Source organism: Eublepharis macularius, chromosome 12 (assembly GCF_028583425.1).
Source record: "Eublepharis macularius isolate TG4126 chromosome 12, MPM_Emac_v1.0, whole genome shotgun sequence".
Lineage (NCBI taxonomy): Eukaryota > Metazoa > Chordata > Lepidosauria > Squamata > Eublepharidae > Eublepharis > Eublepharis macularius.
The window spans coordinates 57965750-57984001 of NC_072801.1; the positions used below are offsets into that span (position 1 = coordinate 57965750).

An 18252-nucleotide genomic window follows, 5' to 3' on the forward strand; every position below is an offset into this window, starting at 1 on the left:
TGGTCCTCCTCAGTTTCCAAGATCTGACAAGATCGGGCTATGCTGCCACCTTCCTTCCATCCCAACAGCTGTGATACACATACAGAAGGTCCCAACAATTCTCTTTGTTTAATTAAAATAATCATTGTCTCTTCAACTAACAAGACATATGTGGAACTAAGGAATCAAATTGAATTTTCTTGCACTCACAATGGTCAGAATATTTTCAAGAACAATTTTAGAAAGGGCTTTTTATAACCAAGGATTTTGGAGGCTTTTCTGCACATTTGTTGAAGCTACCAGACCTTGCCATTTTCAGCTATTTATTCTAAATGTCTGAGCCCAACACTAACTTCACTTTACTATGGGTGCTTGCTTGCTCTCCCGTGATCTGCTGGTGAATAAACCAATATTCTAAAATTTCATGAGTCTAATAACACCCTCCTCAAAGAAAGCAGATGGGGGCGGGACTGGAACTTCTTGCCATCCTGAGAAGTACAGCTAAGAAATATTTTCTTGCTAAATACTAGGGAGTTTCACAATGTTTTTTTAGCTTGCTCAATACTCAGTTCTTTGTACAAAACAAATGCTCTAAAACTCTTTTGGAAATATCTGCTGAGCTGATGAGATGTTTTTGATTTTTGAGCTGTAATTATCCATGGAAGGGCTGCTTCTGTGGCACACTATCTTTACCATCAGTCAGCTCTAGAGTGCACCGGGAGCTCCTTCAGTCCCTAACATCCTATAGTATATCTATGTGCTGGATTTCAACGGTTGTAACCTGCACTGGGAGCCAATCTTGATTGAAAAATGGCACTTGCATACAGCTGCATCCATACTTTACTGGATATGGCACGATTGTTACCCTATTGCATGTGCCCTCTACCTTGTTGAACCTGTGGGCACGTTTGGAATTTTGAAAAACACCACAAAATGGCTGCTGCAGGTGGGGATTCAGCAATCCAAAAAAGAAATGTCATGGGGGCTGTGGCTAGGGATTCCATTCCCCGTGGTGGGGGTGGGGGATCCCCTGCTTTCACCCCCCCCGGCCTTCACTTATCTAGCTGGCAGGGGAGGAAGGCAAGGGAACAGGCCTCCAAGGCATGCTTCCGGGGTGGCACGACGACATCACTGACGTCATCGTACTGCCCCAGGAGCACTTCTGCACTTCACTGTGGGCTGATTTGAGCGCCAAATGGACCAAATTGGGCCTGTTTGAGGCCCAAATCAGTCTACTGTGAAGTGGGTGTACCCCCTGCGTCTATGCAGTGATGTCACCGGAAGTGATGTCACCAGCAGTGATGTCACTGCACAGTGTTATAAAGAAGGGAAGAACAAGATAAGAGCCAGGTCTCCCCTACCCTCCTGCCGGGAGGGTAAGGGGACCTGGCAACCCTAGCTGTGGCCAGTCAGAAAACGTTGGGAAGTTCCAAGCCAAGTGTCCCCCTATGATGGAGGTAATTGTTTCTGAATGGATGTCCTGGGCAGATACAAAGGTGGGCTCCAGTAAGATGGAAGAAAAACAGGATTGGCTCTTTGTTTTGGGGAAGAAGGATGCGGGCACTAGGAAACACATTAGTGGACATTGACAAGCCCATGGGGACCATATTGGGAATTGTTGCTCTACAGCCACCATTCACCTTATGGATTGCCTTGTCCTCACAGAAAAATCCATCTGTAAATGATTGCTGTAGCACAACAATAACGTAGTATCTAATGATGTGTGAATGCAATATAGTATGGATTAAATCTGCAAGGGTGCTACAGAAGCACAGAGTTCGAAGAAGTTCTGTAGACCATGGGACTACCCTTCAAGTACTGGAAGAGTACAATCATCCCTTCCCCCTCCCCAGTCTTTTCCAGGCGAAAGATACCATAGGTTTAAGATACACATCTTTCCACAAATCTCTTTTCATGCCCAAACAATGTCAGGTGTTGACTCTTATTGGGATTGTTGCTGAGAATGCCTGAGAGAAAAAATATTTGATGTGAGCACCTGATTCTGAAATCCTGTTTGACCAGGAACCGTGAATATCTTCACTTTCCCTTGTTTATCTCTTAAAACAAACCCGGTTTCTGATACAATCAAATTACCCATACAGAGCAGTAACAGTTGGATGTGCTACTGATAGGCTTTTTTGAGACTGGGCGGGAAGAGGGTGTGCCAGCGAATTAGGAACAAAGCCATACAGGGTAAGTCACCTTGGAAAATAGCAATAACATTGACTCAGTCTCTCTCGTGATCTGGTTTGTTTGTATGCTTTTTGTGCAGTCCAAACCACAGTGACTTGGCTCATATACACGGGGCCCCCATAAAGGGGGACCTTGAAAGCCCACTCAGAAATGTGGGTATCTGGAGGATCAGGGTTTGGGGACTCTCTGAGGACAAGAGTTCCTTCAGTATCCCTGAAAAAGCCAGAAGAGCATATTTCCTCACAATTGCAGATACCCCTTGCTACGAACAAAATAATCTGGAATAGCTACTGTTGCATGATTCCATATGTGTGCCTAAATTTGTTTCAAAGCAAAATGCCCAGGTTACTTACACACAAGGTGGCTGGCCCAACTCGAATGCTGTTGGGGGAACAGGGTTTTCTCTGCCCACCCCCCACCTCCTGGGTTTTCCCCTTCTTTCCTCTGATCTTTTCCACCCACCCCCCACCTCCAGCTGCAACTTTTTGAGGAAGATCACAGCAAAGTAGAGGCAGCATCCATGTGAATGGGAAAGTCAGATATTCCCTGTCCCACCCACATCAATGCCATTTTCCCTTCTCTGGTCACCTACAGCCTACTGAGGGTCATTTTTAAAAAATGGTAATTGACATGTTTGTATAATATTCTAACAATCTATCTGAATTCCCCACTTTCAAGTCTCTAGCCCCTTTCGTTGCAGAGACATACAATGAAAGGAGTTAAAGATGTGTTTTTACAACAAAAGCTGGGAATTCAGTTAGACAGAATTTTATAATAATGTATAATGATATGCCAATTCAAAGAAAAGGCACCCCAGTGGCATGGAGGGTGGGGGGAGGACCGCCTGGGAGAGTGGGTCAGGGAAAAATATGTGGAATGAATGCCCAGTTATCACTATAATAAAGAGTGCAGTAGTACCTTTAAGACTAACCAACTTTACTGTAGCATAAGCTTTCAAGAGCCACAGCTCTCTTTGTCAGATGCATCTGTTGAAGAGAACTGTGGTACTCGAAAGCTTATGCTACAATAAAATTGGTCAGTCTTAAAGGTGCTACTGGACTCTACTATTTTGCGACTGCAGACGAACACGGCTAACTCCTCTTGATCAGTTGTCACTATGTCGTATCAGCAGCTGTAGAAGCAACAGAGAACCCTAACAAGCCTGTCTCCATGTGGAAAAGACCCCAGTCCCAGCCATTCACACAGCATCATATGTCATCAATACTAGGGATACCTTATGAGTCCACCTGCATAGGAAGCCATGGTTTGCACATGGATGGCATGAGGTACCAGGAGAGGGACAGAATTGTCTGTACTTCCAGATGAGCAGACTGAAGGACAAAGAACTCAAGAAGCCCCTGCGTGGGCATGAGGCAGTGTAGTGTAGCAGTTAGAATGTTAGACCCCCACTAAACCAAGAAACTCACCGGTGACTTTAGGCCTGTCACTCTCTCAGCCTAGCCTACTTCACAGGGTTTTCTGAGGATAAATAGAGAAAGGAGCATCCACATGATATAACAACAACAACAGCCCTGTGCTTATATGCCACTCTTCAGGACAACTTAATACCACAGAGCGGTTTACAAAGTCAATATCATTACTAGGCCCACAAACAGACTTCCTGTGAGGTAGGTGAGGCTGAGAGAGCTCTGAGAGAGCTACAACTGACCCAAGGTCACCCAGCTGGCTTCAAGTGGGGAATCAAACCTGGTTCTCCAGAGAGAGTCCTACCACTCTTAACTGCTACACCAAACTGGCTCTCTATCATTCCCTAATCACCCACTAGCCAGGTTTCCCCCTCCTGTTTTCCCCTTCTCTTTTGAGAAAGATCTCAGTCAAATCCTGTTTGCACTGTGGGGATGGGAAGGTGTGTGTTTTTGAAGGTCCTGGCTTCAATGGCACCATTTTCCTTGCCTCAACCCCCCAACCCAGCTGCCACCTTCCTAGGACTTTTTGGGCTTAAAAGATCATTGCTATAGCATTACAGAGATACAGCAAATGCAAATTTTTTAAAAAATCCAAAAGAACCCTCTGGTGTGGTTGCCAGCCGTGAGAGACTGAAGCAAGGAAAGCTCAGGGGAAACTACTATGCTGATGTTCCGTTGCTGCTGCAAACACAGAGAATTGTAACTGCGTGGAAGCAGTTTATGCAGTCCCAAAGCCCTAGAAGCAGCTTTTACAGGCAGAATAAGATCTTTCCTAATATCTGCTACTTACAGCTTCACTTTGACCCTTTGATCAGATCTTCCAGCGCCTTTATTTAAAAGCAGCCATTCGGAAGGGCTGCAATTGGGATCAGGGTTCTGATTCTTAGGCAGGGGGGTTAACCCTCCCCCCTCCTGGAGGAAAGTATCCTGATAGAAATTAACACCCCACAGGTATGAGAGAAAGAGATGTATTAAACCTATCTTTTTTCTGCATGTCAAATTGGTGCTCTGCCCCTGAGCCACAGCTCTTTCTTTAAGTTAACATATGTTACTAGTCCTCATGAAACAGGAGTCCAGTAGTACCTTAAAGACTAACAAAATTTATGGCAGCATGAGCTTTTTTTGAGCTAGAGCTCACCATCGGATGCATTGGAGTGTCCATTCAAGTGAAGAACTGAGCTGTGACTCACAAAAGTTTATGTGGGAATACATTGTGTTAGCAATAGTAGTTAAGTGCTACTGGATTCCTGTTGAATTTTGTTACAACAGACAGTCAAGATTCCTCTTCTGGAATTAATTGTCATTAGCCACTTATAATTACTTAAGCAATTAGTCCATCAGGCAACTTTGCATGTATACCAGGGAGAGTAAAATGGACATTTGTTCCAAGGAACAAGATGTTTCAATTTTCTGTTGATCACAGCTGTATGCAGGGTTCTCACAAACACACCTCCCCACCCTCACTTCCCTGCCGCAGGATGAATCCCTCTGGCTGGGAGGATGAGGTTTATGCAGAGTTACTCCAGTCTAAGCTAGTGAAATCAACTCTGCATAGGCTTGCAGCTCTGCATAGGCTTACACTATTAGGCCCTTAGCATTCCTTGGTGGGATGGCCAAGCCCCCTGGTGCTGGCTGGCCGGGAGTCTCATGAGTCAGGCAGGCTGGTGTTTTGATCAGTTCCATCATGTTCTGTTTGCCTGTGGCTTTAAGGGGTGGAAGGCACATGATGCAATAGTGGGTGTTGTTGTTGGGGGGGGGGGCGGCGGCGGAGGAGGATATATAGCAGCCCTCCAGGCACCCAGGGAGAAACAAACAAACTCGCGTAGCCGAGAAGTGCCACCAGCGCCTGGGGTTTCCCCCTTTGTGTCTAAAGAATCGCCCCACCATGTCGACTTCCTTCGTCCAAGCCGAGAAGCTGCGCCCAACCGCTTTCGAGGTGGAATATTTCGACCAGTACGATTTTTACAGTCTAACGGACAGATACACCAGTAAGTGCATTCGCAGCCCAGCGGGTGGGGTGGAGAGGAGTGGGGGATAACGGTCACAGGGCGCGGTTCTGAGCCTGGGGAATCCGGCCCTGGATTTAAAAACAGCCGAAGAGGTGTAAAAGGGAGGGGGTGTCATCCTTTTAATATGGGGCATAGTAAAGCATCGTGGATTTCTTTTTAGGTAGGTTATTTCATACTGGGTTATGACCAGTGTAGAACTAGTATAACAAGCCATGACAGATTCTAAGTCTTAATAATAATCAAGATGGGCAGCCGTGTTAGGCTGTCTGTAGCAGATGAAAAGAGCAAGAATCCAGTCGCACCTATATGACTAACAAAATTTGTATTAGCTCATGAGCTTTCCTGAGTCACAGCTCACTTCTTCAGATACCAGGTGTCTGAAGAACTGAGCTGTGACTCAGAAAAGCTCATACCCTACCACAAATAATGTTATTAGTCTTACAGGTGCTACTGGACTCTTGCTCTATCATCATCAATAATAATAACAACAACAATAACAATTACTCTGTGGTTCTGGACCTGCAGTAGCTAATCCACATTCCATTTCAAGAAGCAGGCTGTGTAGTCTATGTGTTTAAATGCTTCTCCATTCCATATGAGAATCCACATTAAGAGACTGGAGGACTCTCCACACCCACCCCGCTCCTCTTTAAGCCTCCTTCCCTTTCCCTGCAACAGACTAAAAGTAACTGCCCTGCAGTCAGAAACAAAAAGCCACAGAAAGGCTTTTATTAAGACCAATCAAAATGACATCTATTCTGTATTCAGTGTTCCACCACATGGGCTGTTCAAACAGTAGGCTTTTCCTACACCCAATCTTCAAAACATTGCATGTACCGAGAGAACCATGAACCAAATGGTTTGCATGCACTGCCGCAGTGCTTCCTGTGATAGCTATGGCTGGAAAATATGCTATTGGCATTTCCCCCTCAAAGTAGGCTTTAAGATGCCTTGAACTCATGCTGAAGAAGCAGGATATAAAGGGACACAACACAAAAGTATTAAAATTCCTCCATTCATCCTCCTCTTCCTTTAGGCTTTTTAGTTTCAACCATCATTCATTCCTCCTGACTGCAGGCACTTCTGTGGTCAAGGAAAAGCAACACAGCTCACGTATAGGAAAAATGTACTGTGCGAACCAGTCCTTTGTCACCCTGGAGTGTGACGTGGGGTTTTGGAGAGTCTGGAAATTGTAAACAATTAAGGGTAGCCCATTGGTAGACCTCAGCTTTATGGATTTTCACCCATGTGTGTCAAAAATAAGACTAGGTGACACAGCAAAGTTAAGAATGCAAAAGAGGAGAGCTTCTGAGATAAAGACAAAGGAAATTGAAAGTTTCTAAAAACAGTAGTAGTGTGCTGTTTTTTAAAAAATCAGAACCATAGTACCAATAAGCAAGTTTAAGTTATTCAGAACTCTTCATCAGACTAGAGATTCTATACCAAAAAAGGGTGCGGTTATTTCAAAGTATGATGGCAGTGCCGCTGAGCAGCAGTTTGTAGATCCTGTTTTGATGCCCCAGGCTGTAATCTCTCAAGATCTTTCCATTCTTCCCCATTTTGGTATTGAACGTCTAGTCTAATTAAGAGTCTTGCAGAAGACAGAAGGACACAGTGATATTTTTGGTTAATCATAATTTTAAAAAAATTTCCCAAACTAAAAAAGAGTGAAAGAAAAACATCAAAGACTGTTGCAACAAACCCAGTTTTGCTTGGTTAAATTTTAGAGCAACTAATCTGCCAGGAATTAATCACAAAGCCTGTGCTTCAAACTATGCTTTTAACTGTCCTTGGTTCTGTAGCACCAGGTGGCTGTTCCCGCAAGGGCCGTTCCAAGCGAGAGGCTGAGGATCACACAAACCGTCCAAATCCTGGTGGTCACGAACGTAAGATCGTCTTGAAGTTGCAACGCACAGAGCAGAAACGGAAGGGGACCCCATCCAAGGAATGAAAAATGCAGGTGAGGGATCTGTGTGTGGTGGACCAAAATGGCCGCCAGTCTCGCTGGTGGCAGAGCACCATCCAAAATGGCACTATACTGTATGAACAAGTAGGGGAGATGTCCACCATTCACCCCTCAAAAAGGGCTTCCCTCATGTAAGTTTGTGTTTATATAAAAAATCCACATGTACCAACTCTGTGCACCTGTAACTTGATCTCAAACCTGTTGAAACAAACTGAGGTATTCTTCCCCCATCCCCCAACAATATGAAAAGCTGCATAGTGCTCAAAAACTGTCTTCTTCCTCCCTAGCTCTGAGTCTCAACATGCTACTCAGGTTCTGGACACAATGGCAATGTCTACGTGGATATGGAGATGGACGGACCGACGCCAGGCGATACAGTGGGGTTACTTGTGTTAAGGAGGAAGAGTCCATTGCTCTCATAAAATGAGAGCATCAAGATCGCTGCAGCTCACTCCAAACATGAGAGATGGCCAAGATGGACACTCAGGCCTCATAAAGGCCAATGGAATGATGCTTTATTAGGCTAGAAATAGAAAAGCCACCCAGTTTTCATGGGGAAATTCCTCGCCTGTTTAAATTAGTGGTTCTTGCTAATATTGGTTCTTACTAACACCTTTGCCTTTCTCCTTGGGAGGGAAGGGGAAGTGGAATGGAGATATATATAGAATATACATGGAATGAAGACATGACAGAGACCTGTTAGGAAGGTAGACATGAAATGTGTAAAGGGTGGAGGAAGGCTTATTAGAGCCCAGAGGCCACATCTGACACTTAAAACAATTAGAGCCAGTATCCAACAGGGAGCCTTCAGGAGCAGGCGGAGACCTAGATGCGACCCTCAGGCCAAAACATTTTCTCTGATCTAGAAGGGAAAGCATGTTATGGGGCAGGCTGAAAGGCAATATTTTCCAACACCACAACGTCAATGTCTTTTTCTGTGCTAAATAAAAATGTTAAATTGTTTCCTAATTACCTTCATTTGAGTGGAATTGGATTATAAACTCCTGTGAAAACAGCACCAAAAGGCACAAGATGACAAGAAAGCAGCTTTTAGACAGAAAAGAAGGGAGACATGTTCTAAAGTGAGCTTTATTAAATGTTACAGATACATCCCCCCTCCCTAAATTCCCAGCTACATCCATTGCAGGAACAGGGCTTTGTCTGGTGTTTTGGCGGTGCTCCAGAAAGAGGTAATGGAAGAGAGATGTACACAGAAGGTAACTTTTACCACAGAATGGATTCAGACTGCATTCTCCCCCCGACCTCTACTATAGCAGCACTTCATGCTACCCTGAAGAGACGATGAGTTAAAAAGGCAGGAAGAAAAGCAGAAGTGAAGTTAGCCAATCTGCAACCGCACACCCATCCACTTCCTCCTGCTTCCCAAAACAGAGATCTGAAACTCTGACACCGTGGTTGGCATACATGTATTCTTTGCTGCTCCCAATACTGGCTATTTACTGGGAGGAAAAGGCTACGAACACAAAAGTTACACCCCTGGAAAGCATTGCAATCTAATTTCATACTTAAAAGAGCCACAGCCCAAATAACTTTTGGGCTGTGTGAGGGCTATTGAAAACATTAGATTAAGCCAACTTCATCCCATTATTATAGGTTGTACCTGAGAAATGTTTTCTTAAGGCAAGGAACTGGAAAAAAGACTAATTCTAGAATGAAAATTTCTATTCCTGAAAGTTGGATCACCAACTACTATTCACATCACTTGCCCCACTACACAGAGCGACTCCAATAGCTGGAATGATCTCATTTCCTGATAGCACCGTTCCCCACCCTAAGATACTGACAGTCACAATACAGTGGTGGTATCCCAGAGTTAACAAATGCAAGGAAGGAGAAACAAATGAGTTAACAATAGCCAAAAGAGTCCCTCTTATTAGTAATCTACCACTGTAGGGGACTGGGAGGATAGTTCCAGTATGCTCCAAAGGATGCTAATTACAGCTTCTAGCAAACCATAGGCTGATGGAGATTTCACAGTGTTGAACGAAAGTCCAGGTCAGTCTGAAGGACCTGGAGAAAAGGACATGGAGCAGGGGACAGTAGAAGCCATAAGATGTCCCCCCCCCACCCCTTTCTGCCCAAGCACTGGTAATCAGTTGAAGGCACAAGTTAGTGAGAAAGATGGAGATGAACATGTACATCCTACAGCACATCCAGAGAAGTTCACAGATGTGGGGTACTACATCCAAATAACAGATGAAGATGTAATATGTCACAGCGAACAGAGAGAAAAGTCATCAAGATTTACAGTGCTTGACCCTGGCCCATCACAGCTAGTCAGTATGTGAAATGGGCAGTCACAAAATGTACAGAGGCGGAGGGTACATTGCCAAAGCAGGGGAGTACCAATTAGGATACGGGAAGTGGATGCTGCAATCTTACTGGATAAAAATGCCCCAGGTGTTCATGACAGTAGCCAATAAAAAAAAATCACTGGTCTGTTAAGACTTCAATGCACGGCTTTATGGTCCTAAAGGATGGAGGGGCACAATCCAATAGGTCATAAAAAGCAGCAGGGTAGTGCTGATATTATCCCCCCTCCCAGGTAAGAGAAAGGAACTGAGGAGTGCAACAGACTAGCAGAAGAGGTATACTTAGCCTATTCTAGCTAAGGTATGCCTTAGCGGTTGCATAGCATCTGAGCTATGCTGAATCACAGTTCATATGGGGATGGGTGGTTAGCTGATCGACAACACAAGGGGTATAAAAAGTTGCCAACTGGATGAGAAGGCATTGAAGCTGGAGGAGAGGAGAAAAATCAGCACCCATCAAAGGTTCACTGTCGTATGATACTGTCTGCTCAGAGCCAACAATCTCTCTCTGGAATGGCTAACAGATGACAAACAATAATGTGGCATGTAGGTATAAGGTTGGCAGTCTCTGGGGGGGTACACTGGGGAGGAATCTTCAGCTCAGATCCTGTTCGCCGATGCTTTGGCGTAGGTATTCCTCATAGAGCTGCCTCTGCAAGGAAACAGCATTAATTAATTCCATGCACTGGCCAACCCCCTTCTCTCCCACAATCCCTCAAGGGATACACCCTTGCTCTACCTAAAATCCCACACTAGGCCCAGGCACCCTGCTCTGCCACCCATGATCCTTTGGCACAGAATCAAGCTCCGGGACACAGTCCCCAAACCACCATGCCTAATTCCCCATGGCTTTCAACCTTTTTCTCCAGCACCACATCCAACACGTAATCCTGCCGGTCCTCTAGCTGCCGCTTCTGTTTTTTTGATAAAGTGGGCTTTGTCCTAGTAGGGGAAGAAATCATGGCTACAGTCAAGGAAGAAGGAACTCTGCACAAAACATGCAAAGTGTCCTTTTTGTATGGACTGCCCTTAGCGTTAAATGCAGAAAGCTTCTTACTGGAAAGCATAGCTGGCCAGGAGCAGGAGGAGGATGGAGAAACAAAGAAGGCCAAAGAATACAGTTAAGGTGTGGTCTTCAGGGACAAGGCTCCAAGCAGAGGCAACCGGCCGCTGAAAAACAGGATGTGGGTTTTAAAATGCATGGAACTGGCATTCATAGTGGTAACCCTGAACAGAGTTTATGCTCTCTCTATGCTTCTGTACAAAATAAAACCACCATGCCGTGGCAATCTAAACGCTGCATTGAGAAGAGATGATGCAAAATAAGCATAGGAGAGGTCTCAGTACAAAGCTCATTTCTGCCACACTAGGTGGACTTAACCCCTCTCTCCATCTACAACAGGGGGATATTAGCCTACCTTACAAGGATGTTGTAAGGGTTATGACAAGATGATACACATGAAGCACCTTGAACATTGAAAGTGCTATATAAATGCTATTATTAAAATCCTAACAACAAAAACTGTTTTGAGAAAAGATTTACAGTTTAATACATAGCATAATCTTTTAAAGAGCAAGAACATTAAGTAAAAAGTATTCACCACGTATAGCTCCAGTGCCTGGCTCTGTTCCTTCCCCAAGATAAGAGTCCACAATTGGCGAGCCATTGTTGTACCAAAAAGCAGAGTGATTAGGAGAAAGAAAGGTATCAGGCAGCCGGCTATGCCCAACAGGACTCCCCGAAACCGAGCATGGAAGTTTCTGTTTCTGGCCTCCCTATGGAAAGAAGAAGGGGAAATAGTAAAGTAAAAATGCCCAGGAATCAGGAGAAAGTCCTCTTGACTACCATCCCATCACACAATGCCTTTCATAGGCACATATTGTCTCATTTTTGTATTCATTCTTCCTCTCAAACATCATTTCTTTTCACTCTTTTTGCCAAGGATCGATGACCACAACTTCCTCTGCATCTAATAATAGTTTAATAGATTATTCTATTATAGAAAATGCACATCACCCTCTCGAGAAGCCTGTTTGAGGCATCTTATAAAATAAAAACAAATATAATGAAATAATCCTACTATATAAAAGGCTAAGCATATTCAAGACAACTCACTTCCTATCCTGGAGCGCCACCAAAGGGCGCTGTTGTAGAGGGAAGCCCAGATGAGGAAGCCAGACCTACAGAGAGCACACCACGGTGAGAAGCCCAGGTGAGATCAGGTGCGAAGCAGGTGGCAATGCCTGCGTCCTCTGCCTTCACCCAGCTGGGATCAAGAGTGGAGCAGGTGCCAATGCCCATCCCCTGGCTTCACCCAGCTGGGATCAGGAACGGAGCAGATGGCAATGCCCACCCTCCTGTCTTCACCCAGCTGGGATGAGGAGCAAAGCAAGTGGCAATGCCCGTCCCCCGCTTTCATCCACCTGGGATCAGGAGGAGAGTAGGTGGCAATGCCCACCTCCTGCATTCACCCAGCCGGGATCAGGTGCAGAGCAGGTGGCAATACCCCCCCTTCACCCAGCCAGGATCAGGTGTGGAGCAGAAGGTAATGCCCGCCCCCCATTCACCTGGCTGGGATCAGGCACAGAGCAGGTGGCAATGCCTGCCCCCCCTCACTCAGCCGGGATCAGGTGCAGAGGAAGTGGCCATGCCCACCCCCCCTGCCTTCATCCGGCTGGGATCAGTGAAGGAGGAGGAGGGAATGCCTACCTGCCCGCCCTCCCCTTTCTAGCGCCTGTTGTATATTTTCCCACAATGGGCTTTGTTGCTAGTTATAAAATAACCATAAAAGCCAACATTAAGAATCTGAAATGATCTCCATTATGCAATACCCACTATAGTTGCATCTCACCTTTCTTCTCAGGAGCTGATTTTACTCTCTCAGACTCTCTTTGAGGAAAATCAGGCCGAAACAGGATGGCTTGCACACAGATATTAACTTCCCACCCAATCTCCTGCACTCAGCTTGATTTCCTTCCACTGATAATTTGACTTCTCTTTACCTCAAAGTTCAGCAGGGCCAGTCTGCTGTTCAGGCTATTTTCCCCCTCAAACCAAAACTGTGCTTTCTGTTCAAGATGTGACATCCCCTCTCCTAGACATTTTTCTTCTCACACTCCTCCCTAGGTACTAGCCACTTCAATTTTTGCAGACAACCAGCATATGGCCTTAGAAATATTACCGTTGCCCTTCTGACACTGCTGACCCTTCTAATTCCCACAATGCTCTGACCTGTCCTCCTCTAGCAGATTGCACGTAGCCTTGTCAATGAGGTGGCAATCCCGCTCAAGGGAATTGAGTGTGTGCTGTACTGTCTGACTGATCGTCTTCTCGATGGTTCGGCAGATCTCCTCAATCTGATTGACACAGCGGCTTGGCTGAAGGAGGAGGACAGGTTACTAATGTCACCACTTTCCAATGGTCAACATTTGACTTTTAAATCACAGTAAGTCACAACACGTTTTGCTTTCTGGAGAATCCCACCCCTCTCCCCTAACTCTAAAATTGCACAGCTTACCACTCACCTTACTGGGGCTGGGGATGTAGACTGTAGGCATGTCGAATCCGCACTTGTTGAGGCCTGGGCGCTTGCAAAGTTCCTGGACAATTTGCATCAAAACCCTCTGCCAGGGAGAAGTAGGGACCCGTATCAAGAAAAATCCACCAAGAGGCTTTTTTCCTACTCCTAGCTGTTTCCTACCCATGGAAACAGGAGTCTGTCCTGGCTAATTCCCTAGGGATGCTTTCCCTGCAGTTACCTGCCTGTCCCCCTCAGCGCCCGCCTCATCAGCCTTGCTGAGGTAGAAACGCAGCTTGTCTCCATGCCCTTCGTTGAGATTCTCCACAATGTTGAGAGTGCGCTTGCACAGGGCCTGTCCCATGGGATCAAAGAAGACCAAGATGAGATCACAGAGCTGACCTGAAGTAAGATGGGGGGAGGAGAGTGGAAAAAGAGGAAATGAACACAGCGGAGGATGCGTCTTGCTAAAATATCATCTCATGATACCAAAGCGCTGCCCTTTGTCCACAAAGTCCTCTCTTCACAGAGAAATATTCTGAGTTTCTCTCATACATGCCCTTTCCTTTATCGTTACCAACGAAAGACCCTAAAACCCCATACTTTACATTAACATTTCCCCAGAGATTTCAGTTCCCCCTCGTTTACCCACTATCCCCTCTCTTTACACCTCTACCCTGCTCCAGCTTTCCTTATGAGAAGCCCAACTCCTTTCGGCCTCTGAGCTGCTAGGCTGACAATATTTCTATTACCTTATCTTTGCGTTACCACTATCCAGATTAACAGAATCCACTGCAGTAACCAATAAAATCCCACCTATCTACCTCACCCTGCTCACCAAACCAGATAAGCGCTGCTTCAACATCAAAAGGGTACTTCATATCACCGTCCACCAAGCCTGGAGTGTCAAGGAAAGTGACCAGAGGGAACTGCTTCTGTTTTGAGGTGCAGATCTCTGTGCTCAGGTACTCTGGTACTCCTAATGTAAGAGGGGGGAAATGAGTTATTCTCTCAGCTTCTTACCACTGACAGTCACTAAACCCCCTGCCTGTTTACTGTCTCCACTAGAAATGCCACCCCCTGGATTTCATTACACATGCAGCATCTTAGTGATTGCAAGTTTAGATGCCAACTTGCAGTCGTAAGGTAACATTTCCATCCAATTCATCTGAATGTTGAACAGACTTCTCTTCACCTCTGCGCTCATCCCAATTGTTTGCAGCAGCTGAACTAACCTTTGAAGCCCTGTAAGGCCTGGAAATGGGGATACAGATGAAGCGTAGCATTACCCTGCAGCAACAGAAAGGAAAAAGAGGGGGATTTAGGACACAGATGCTGCTTCAGCATAGCTGGCTTTTTAAAAAAAGGTTACGTGAAATCATAAAGGAGAGGGTTTGTCAATGGCTATTAGCCACTATAATCCAAAACAGAGAACTATTCTCAAAGAGTGTATCTCCACTGGGGCCAAAAAAACCAAGGGACGGCTATGCCCATCTTGGCTTGTTTCCGAGCTTCCCTTGGGCACCTGATTATAGGTGACGAAGTGCTGGACTTGACAGGCTTGTGTTTTAACACAACAAGAATTCCTTAAATATTTAGTTCAGAGAATTCAGGAACATGGATTCTCTGGGAGGATAGCAAATTGGGGCAGGAAGATCTCACCGTGAGAGATTCTCGCTTCCTTCCACTGGTGATGAAAGTGAAGCCTTGAGTTTCAATAGCTACCCCAGTTCGCTGGATGTGCTCCTCCACATACCTGTAAGGAAGCAGCCAAGAAAATAAGAGGGAATATACAAATATGTCTGGTTCCACACTGAGGGTGGGAGATGGAACCAGAAAGATAAAATACAACATCCCAAGGACACCAAAATCCTCTGCCATAAAACCTGGCAAAGCATCAGATACCACCACCAGTTGCACAAGAAGGTCTGCACAGGTAACTGCCTTTAAATTCCCCTGCATCTTTTTGGCATCTACCTTCTTTCCAAATTGCTGCTGGATTCCATCAGTCAAATACTCAAGATGCCCTGTGGCTTACAACCCACATCCAAGTACTGAAAAATCAGTGTAAATGCCAACCTTACTGGTTATCTTGTATAATCCACAAACAAGGAATTGAGGATATACTTAATAGACATTTCCTTTCCTATATCAGACCATGCCCATTCCTTTCTGCAAGCTAAATAACGTTGATTTTTTTTATTACAACATGCGGTGTTGGTGGAAATTGCTGTCATGTCATAGTTGACTTATGGCGACCTCTGGTGGGGTTTTCAAGGCAAGAGACTAACAAGAGGTGGTTTGCTATTGCCTGCCTCTGCATAGCGACTGTGGCCTTCCTTGGAGGACTCCCATCAAATAACTAACCAAGGCCAACTTTTTTATAGCATGGTCAAGAGTGCCCTCAAGTCATAGCTGACTTATGGCGATGCCCCTGGTGGGGTTTTCATGGTAAGAGACTAACAGAGGTAGTTTGCCATTGCCTGCCTCTACAACCCTGGTCTTTGTTGGAGGTCTCCCATCCAATTACTAACCAAGGCCAGCCCTGCTTGGCTTCTGAGATCTGATGAGATCAGGCTCACCTAAGGCTATGCAGGTCAGGGCTTATTATAGCATACCAGTATTAAAATATCTCTGATTTTCAGGGAATAAGCTTTTGAAAGCGCCATTCATTGGATAATTTTGAGACTATGCTACCTTTTACCCACACCAACTCCTCAAGATTTTCCCACAATGCTTAGCATCTGTGTCAACTTCTCAGGATTTTCCCACAATGCTTAGCAGCACCCATGTCAACTCCGCAAGATTTTCCCACAATGCCTTACACCCATGCCAACACTCCTTGGCAGAATACCCTAATCTAACTTTATCCTTCTCCACCCTAGACTTTTGGTGAGGGCTCACCAATTGATGAAGCTGCTCTTGCCAGCACTGTGGTTCCCCATCACCATGACAGTCACTTTGCGGCGTGGAGGGAGCAGGGTGAGGCCCAGTCGTGCCCCAATGGTCACCAGCCCTAGGAAGAAAAAGTTTAGGGTTTTCAGATACAAAGTTAAAGTATCCCGCACCCACTTCAACCCTCCTCCCCCAGCCCCTTCTCACCATGACCCGGATGTACATAGAGCGAGTGGGCCTCTCGCAAGACCCGCTCAGTTACCGACTCAGCCCCACTCCCTGCAGCTGGGTTCGCGGCCTCGCGGGACTTCCCGCCTCTGCCCCCGGGCATGGCTAGTGACTGGTAACCGGGCAACGGAAACGGCAAGGAAGGAAACTTGGGAAGAGGCTCACAAGGGAAGGCACTACAACTCCCAGGGGGCATTTCATAGGAAAGGCTCGGGTTTCCCATCAAGCAACACGGGCTTATAAGAAGAGGCCTACAACTCCCATGAGGCAAAGCGTACGCAGGCGCGAAAGAGACACTGGTTCGCTAGGCTCCGGTGATAGAGCGATTACTGGCGGTTGTAACTTCCACGTGCGGGTCAAGGTGGGTGGGAATACATATGAATGAATGAGAAAGGTGCTTAATATGTTGTCCTTAGAATTGCTTATGCTCTGTGCCCGCGTTTCTTCCACCAGATTTCTGCTGGTTTAAATCTTTGCAAATTTGCACTGTTTATTGAACTGTCATTGGAATTGACTTTGCTGATTTGCCTCGTGGATCCGCCTTGCGTCTCAGTGAGAATGGCGGACTATAAATAACATAAATAAATAACTCGGATAAAGTCGATTAGACTGTATTTCGTTGTCGGGCTTCGAAATAATCATACCCTCTACCCAAAATAATGGGGGAGGGGTCATTAAGCTAAAGAAGGAGACAGCAAGAGGCTTGTACAGTGCAAGTGACATGCAACAGGCACTACTGTTCCCATCACAGAAATACAACAATGGGGTGGGGGGACTGCATGTGTTTCATTTCTACTTCCTAGGCAGCGTTTTGGGCAGAGGATCGTGACATTAAAGGCAGCGTCTAACAGAACTTTAACGTGGAAGCATATTCCAAAATTCTTAACGGGTCCTTGCAGCTTCCTATCTAGAGACAGTCAAAGGGAGCAGCAAAGGGTAGCAGGTGCTGGCCAAAATATTTCCACTGCCCCTTTCGCTGGCTCGGCATTCAGTGACTATACTGAAATTCTATAGAATGGATGGGTGACAGAATCTGTTGTCTTTACTGAGTCATAACATATTTATTTATTTAAGATTTTTATTAGCTGCCTTCCTACCTCGAGGTAGGGCTGCCAACCTCCAGGCGGAGCCTAGCAATCTTCCAGAATTACAGTAGATCCCCAAACTACAGAATCAATTCTTTTGGAGAAAATGGCTACTTTTGATTGTGGACTCAATGGAATTATACTATGCTGAGATCCCTTCCCTCCTGAAAACCTGCCTTCCCCAGGCTCCACCCCCAAATCTCCTGGAATTTTCCCACCCAGAATTGGCTACCCTACCTAAAGGAGCTCAAAGCAATTTTAAAACAAACTGCATAATAAAACATTAGTACACAGTTACAGTCAAAAACTATCCATACATCAAAAAGTGGCTAATAAAACATAGTGTCTAGGTTCTTAATAAAATAAATAGTAGTCTTGGGGCATGTTAACATACCACAAAATTTTATTCCAGACTAAGAGATCAGTTCCCCTGGAGTAAATGTCTGTATAATGCTTCTATGGCATTATACCTTGCAGAGCTCTCTCCTGCCCCCAGTGCCTGCTGTTCCCAGGCTCCACCCCCAAATCTCCAGGAATTTCCCAGCCAAGAGATGGCAATCTGTCTGAAGCAGGAATAGAACCACACACTGGCTAAGGAAAGGCCAAATGCTTACCGATC

The 18252-nt window shown here is 45.6% G+C and overlaps 2 protein-coding genes across 3 annotated transcripts; one reads left to right on the top strand and one right to left on the bottom strand.

The window, feature by feature from the left end:
* The first annotated feature begins 5390 nt into the window (after positions 1-5390).
* NUPR1 (nuclear protein 1, transcriptional regulator) lies at positions 5391-8537 on the top strand. Its single transcript, XM_054995465.1, has 3 exons — positions 5391-5587; positions 7411-7568; positions 7862-8537. The coding sequence occupies exons 1-2, from the start codon at positions 5485-5487 to the stop codon at positions 7557-7559; spliced, it is 252 nt and encodes an 83-aa protein (XP_054851440.1). The 5' UTR covers positions 5391-5484; the 3' UTR covers positions 7560-7568; positions 7862-8537.
* Positions 8538-8654: 117 nt separating this feature from the next.
* On the bottom strand, positions 8655-16709 carry LOC129338960 (uncharacterized). 2 transcript variants are annotated; one of them, XM_054993532.1, is made up of 12 exons: positions 16528-16709; positions 16330-16441; positions 15088-15181; positions 14661-14715; positions 14264-14404; positions 13667-13827; positions 13433-13531; positions 13140-13285; positions 11509-11683; positions 10965-11077; positions 10765-10849; positions 8655-10559 (listed from the first exon to the last, which is right to left on the bottom strand). In XM_054993532.1, exons 1-12 carry the CDS (start codon positions 16649-16651, stop codon positions 10503-10505), a joined length of 1362 nt encoding a protein of 453 aa, XP_054849507.1. In that variant the 5' UTR covers positions 16652-16709; the 3' UTR covers positions 8655-10502. The 2 variants fall into 2 exon arrangements, with proteins under 2 accessions (XP_054849507.1, XP_054849506.1); XM_054993531.1 differs by having other exon boundaries at positions 14255-14404.
* Between the last annotated feature and the right edge of the window lie 1543 nt (positions 16710-18252).

Coding starts and splice junctions, on each gene's coding strand:
- NUPR1 (XM_054995465.1), top strand. CDS start 5,485: ATGTCGACTTCCTTCGTCCAAGCCGAGAAGCTGCGCCCAACCGCTTTC. Junction 5,588..7,410: donor TCTAACGGACAGATACACCA/GTAAGTGCATTC, acceptor TTGGTTCTGTAG/CACCAGGTGGCTGTTCCCGC.
- LOC129338960 (XM_054993531.1), bottom strand. CDS start 16,651: ATGCCCGGGGGCAGAGGCGGGAAGTCCCGCGAGGCCGCGAACCCAGCT. Junction 13,532..13,666: donor GCGCTGAGGGGGACAGGCAG/GTAACTGCAGGG, acceptor TCTCCCTGGCAG/AGGGTTTTGATGCAAATTGT. Junction 11,078..11,508: donor AGGCACTGGAGCTATACGTG/GTGAATACTTTT, acceptor CCTGTTTTTCAG/CGGCCGGTTGCCTCTGCTTG.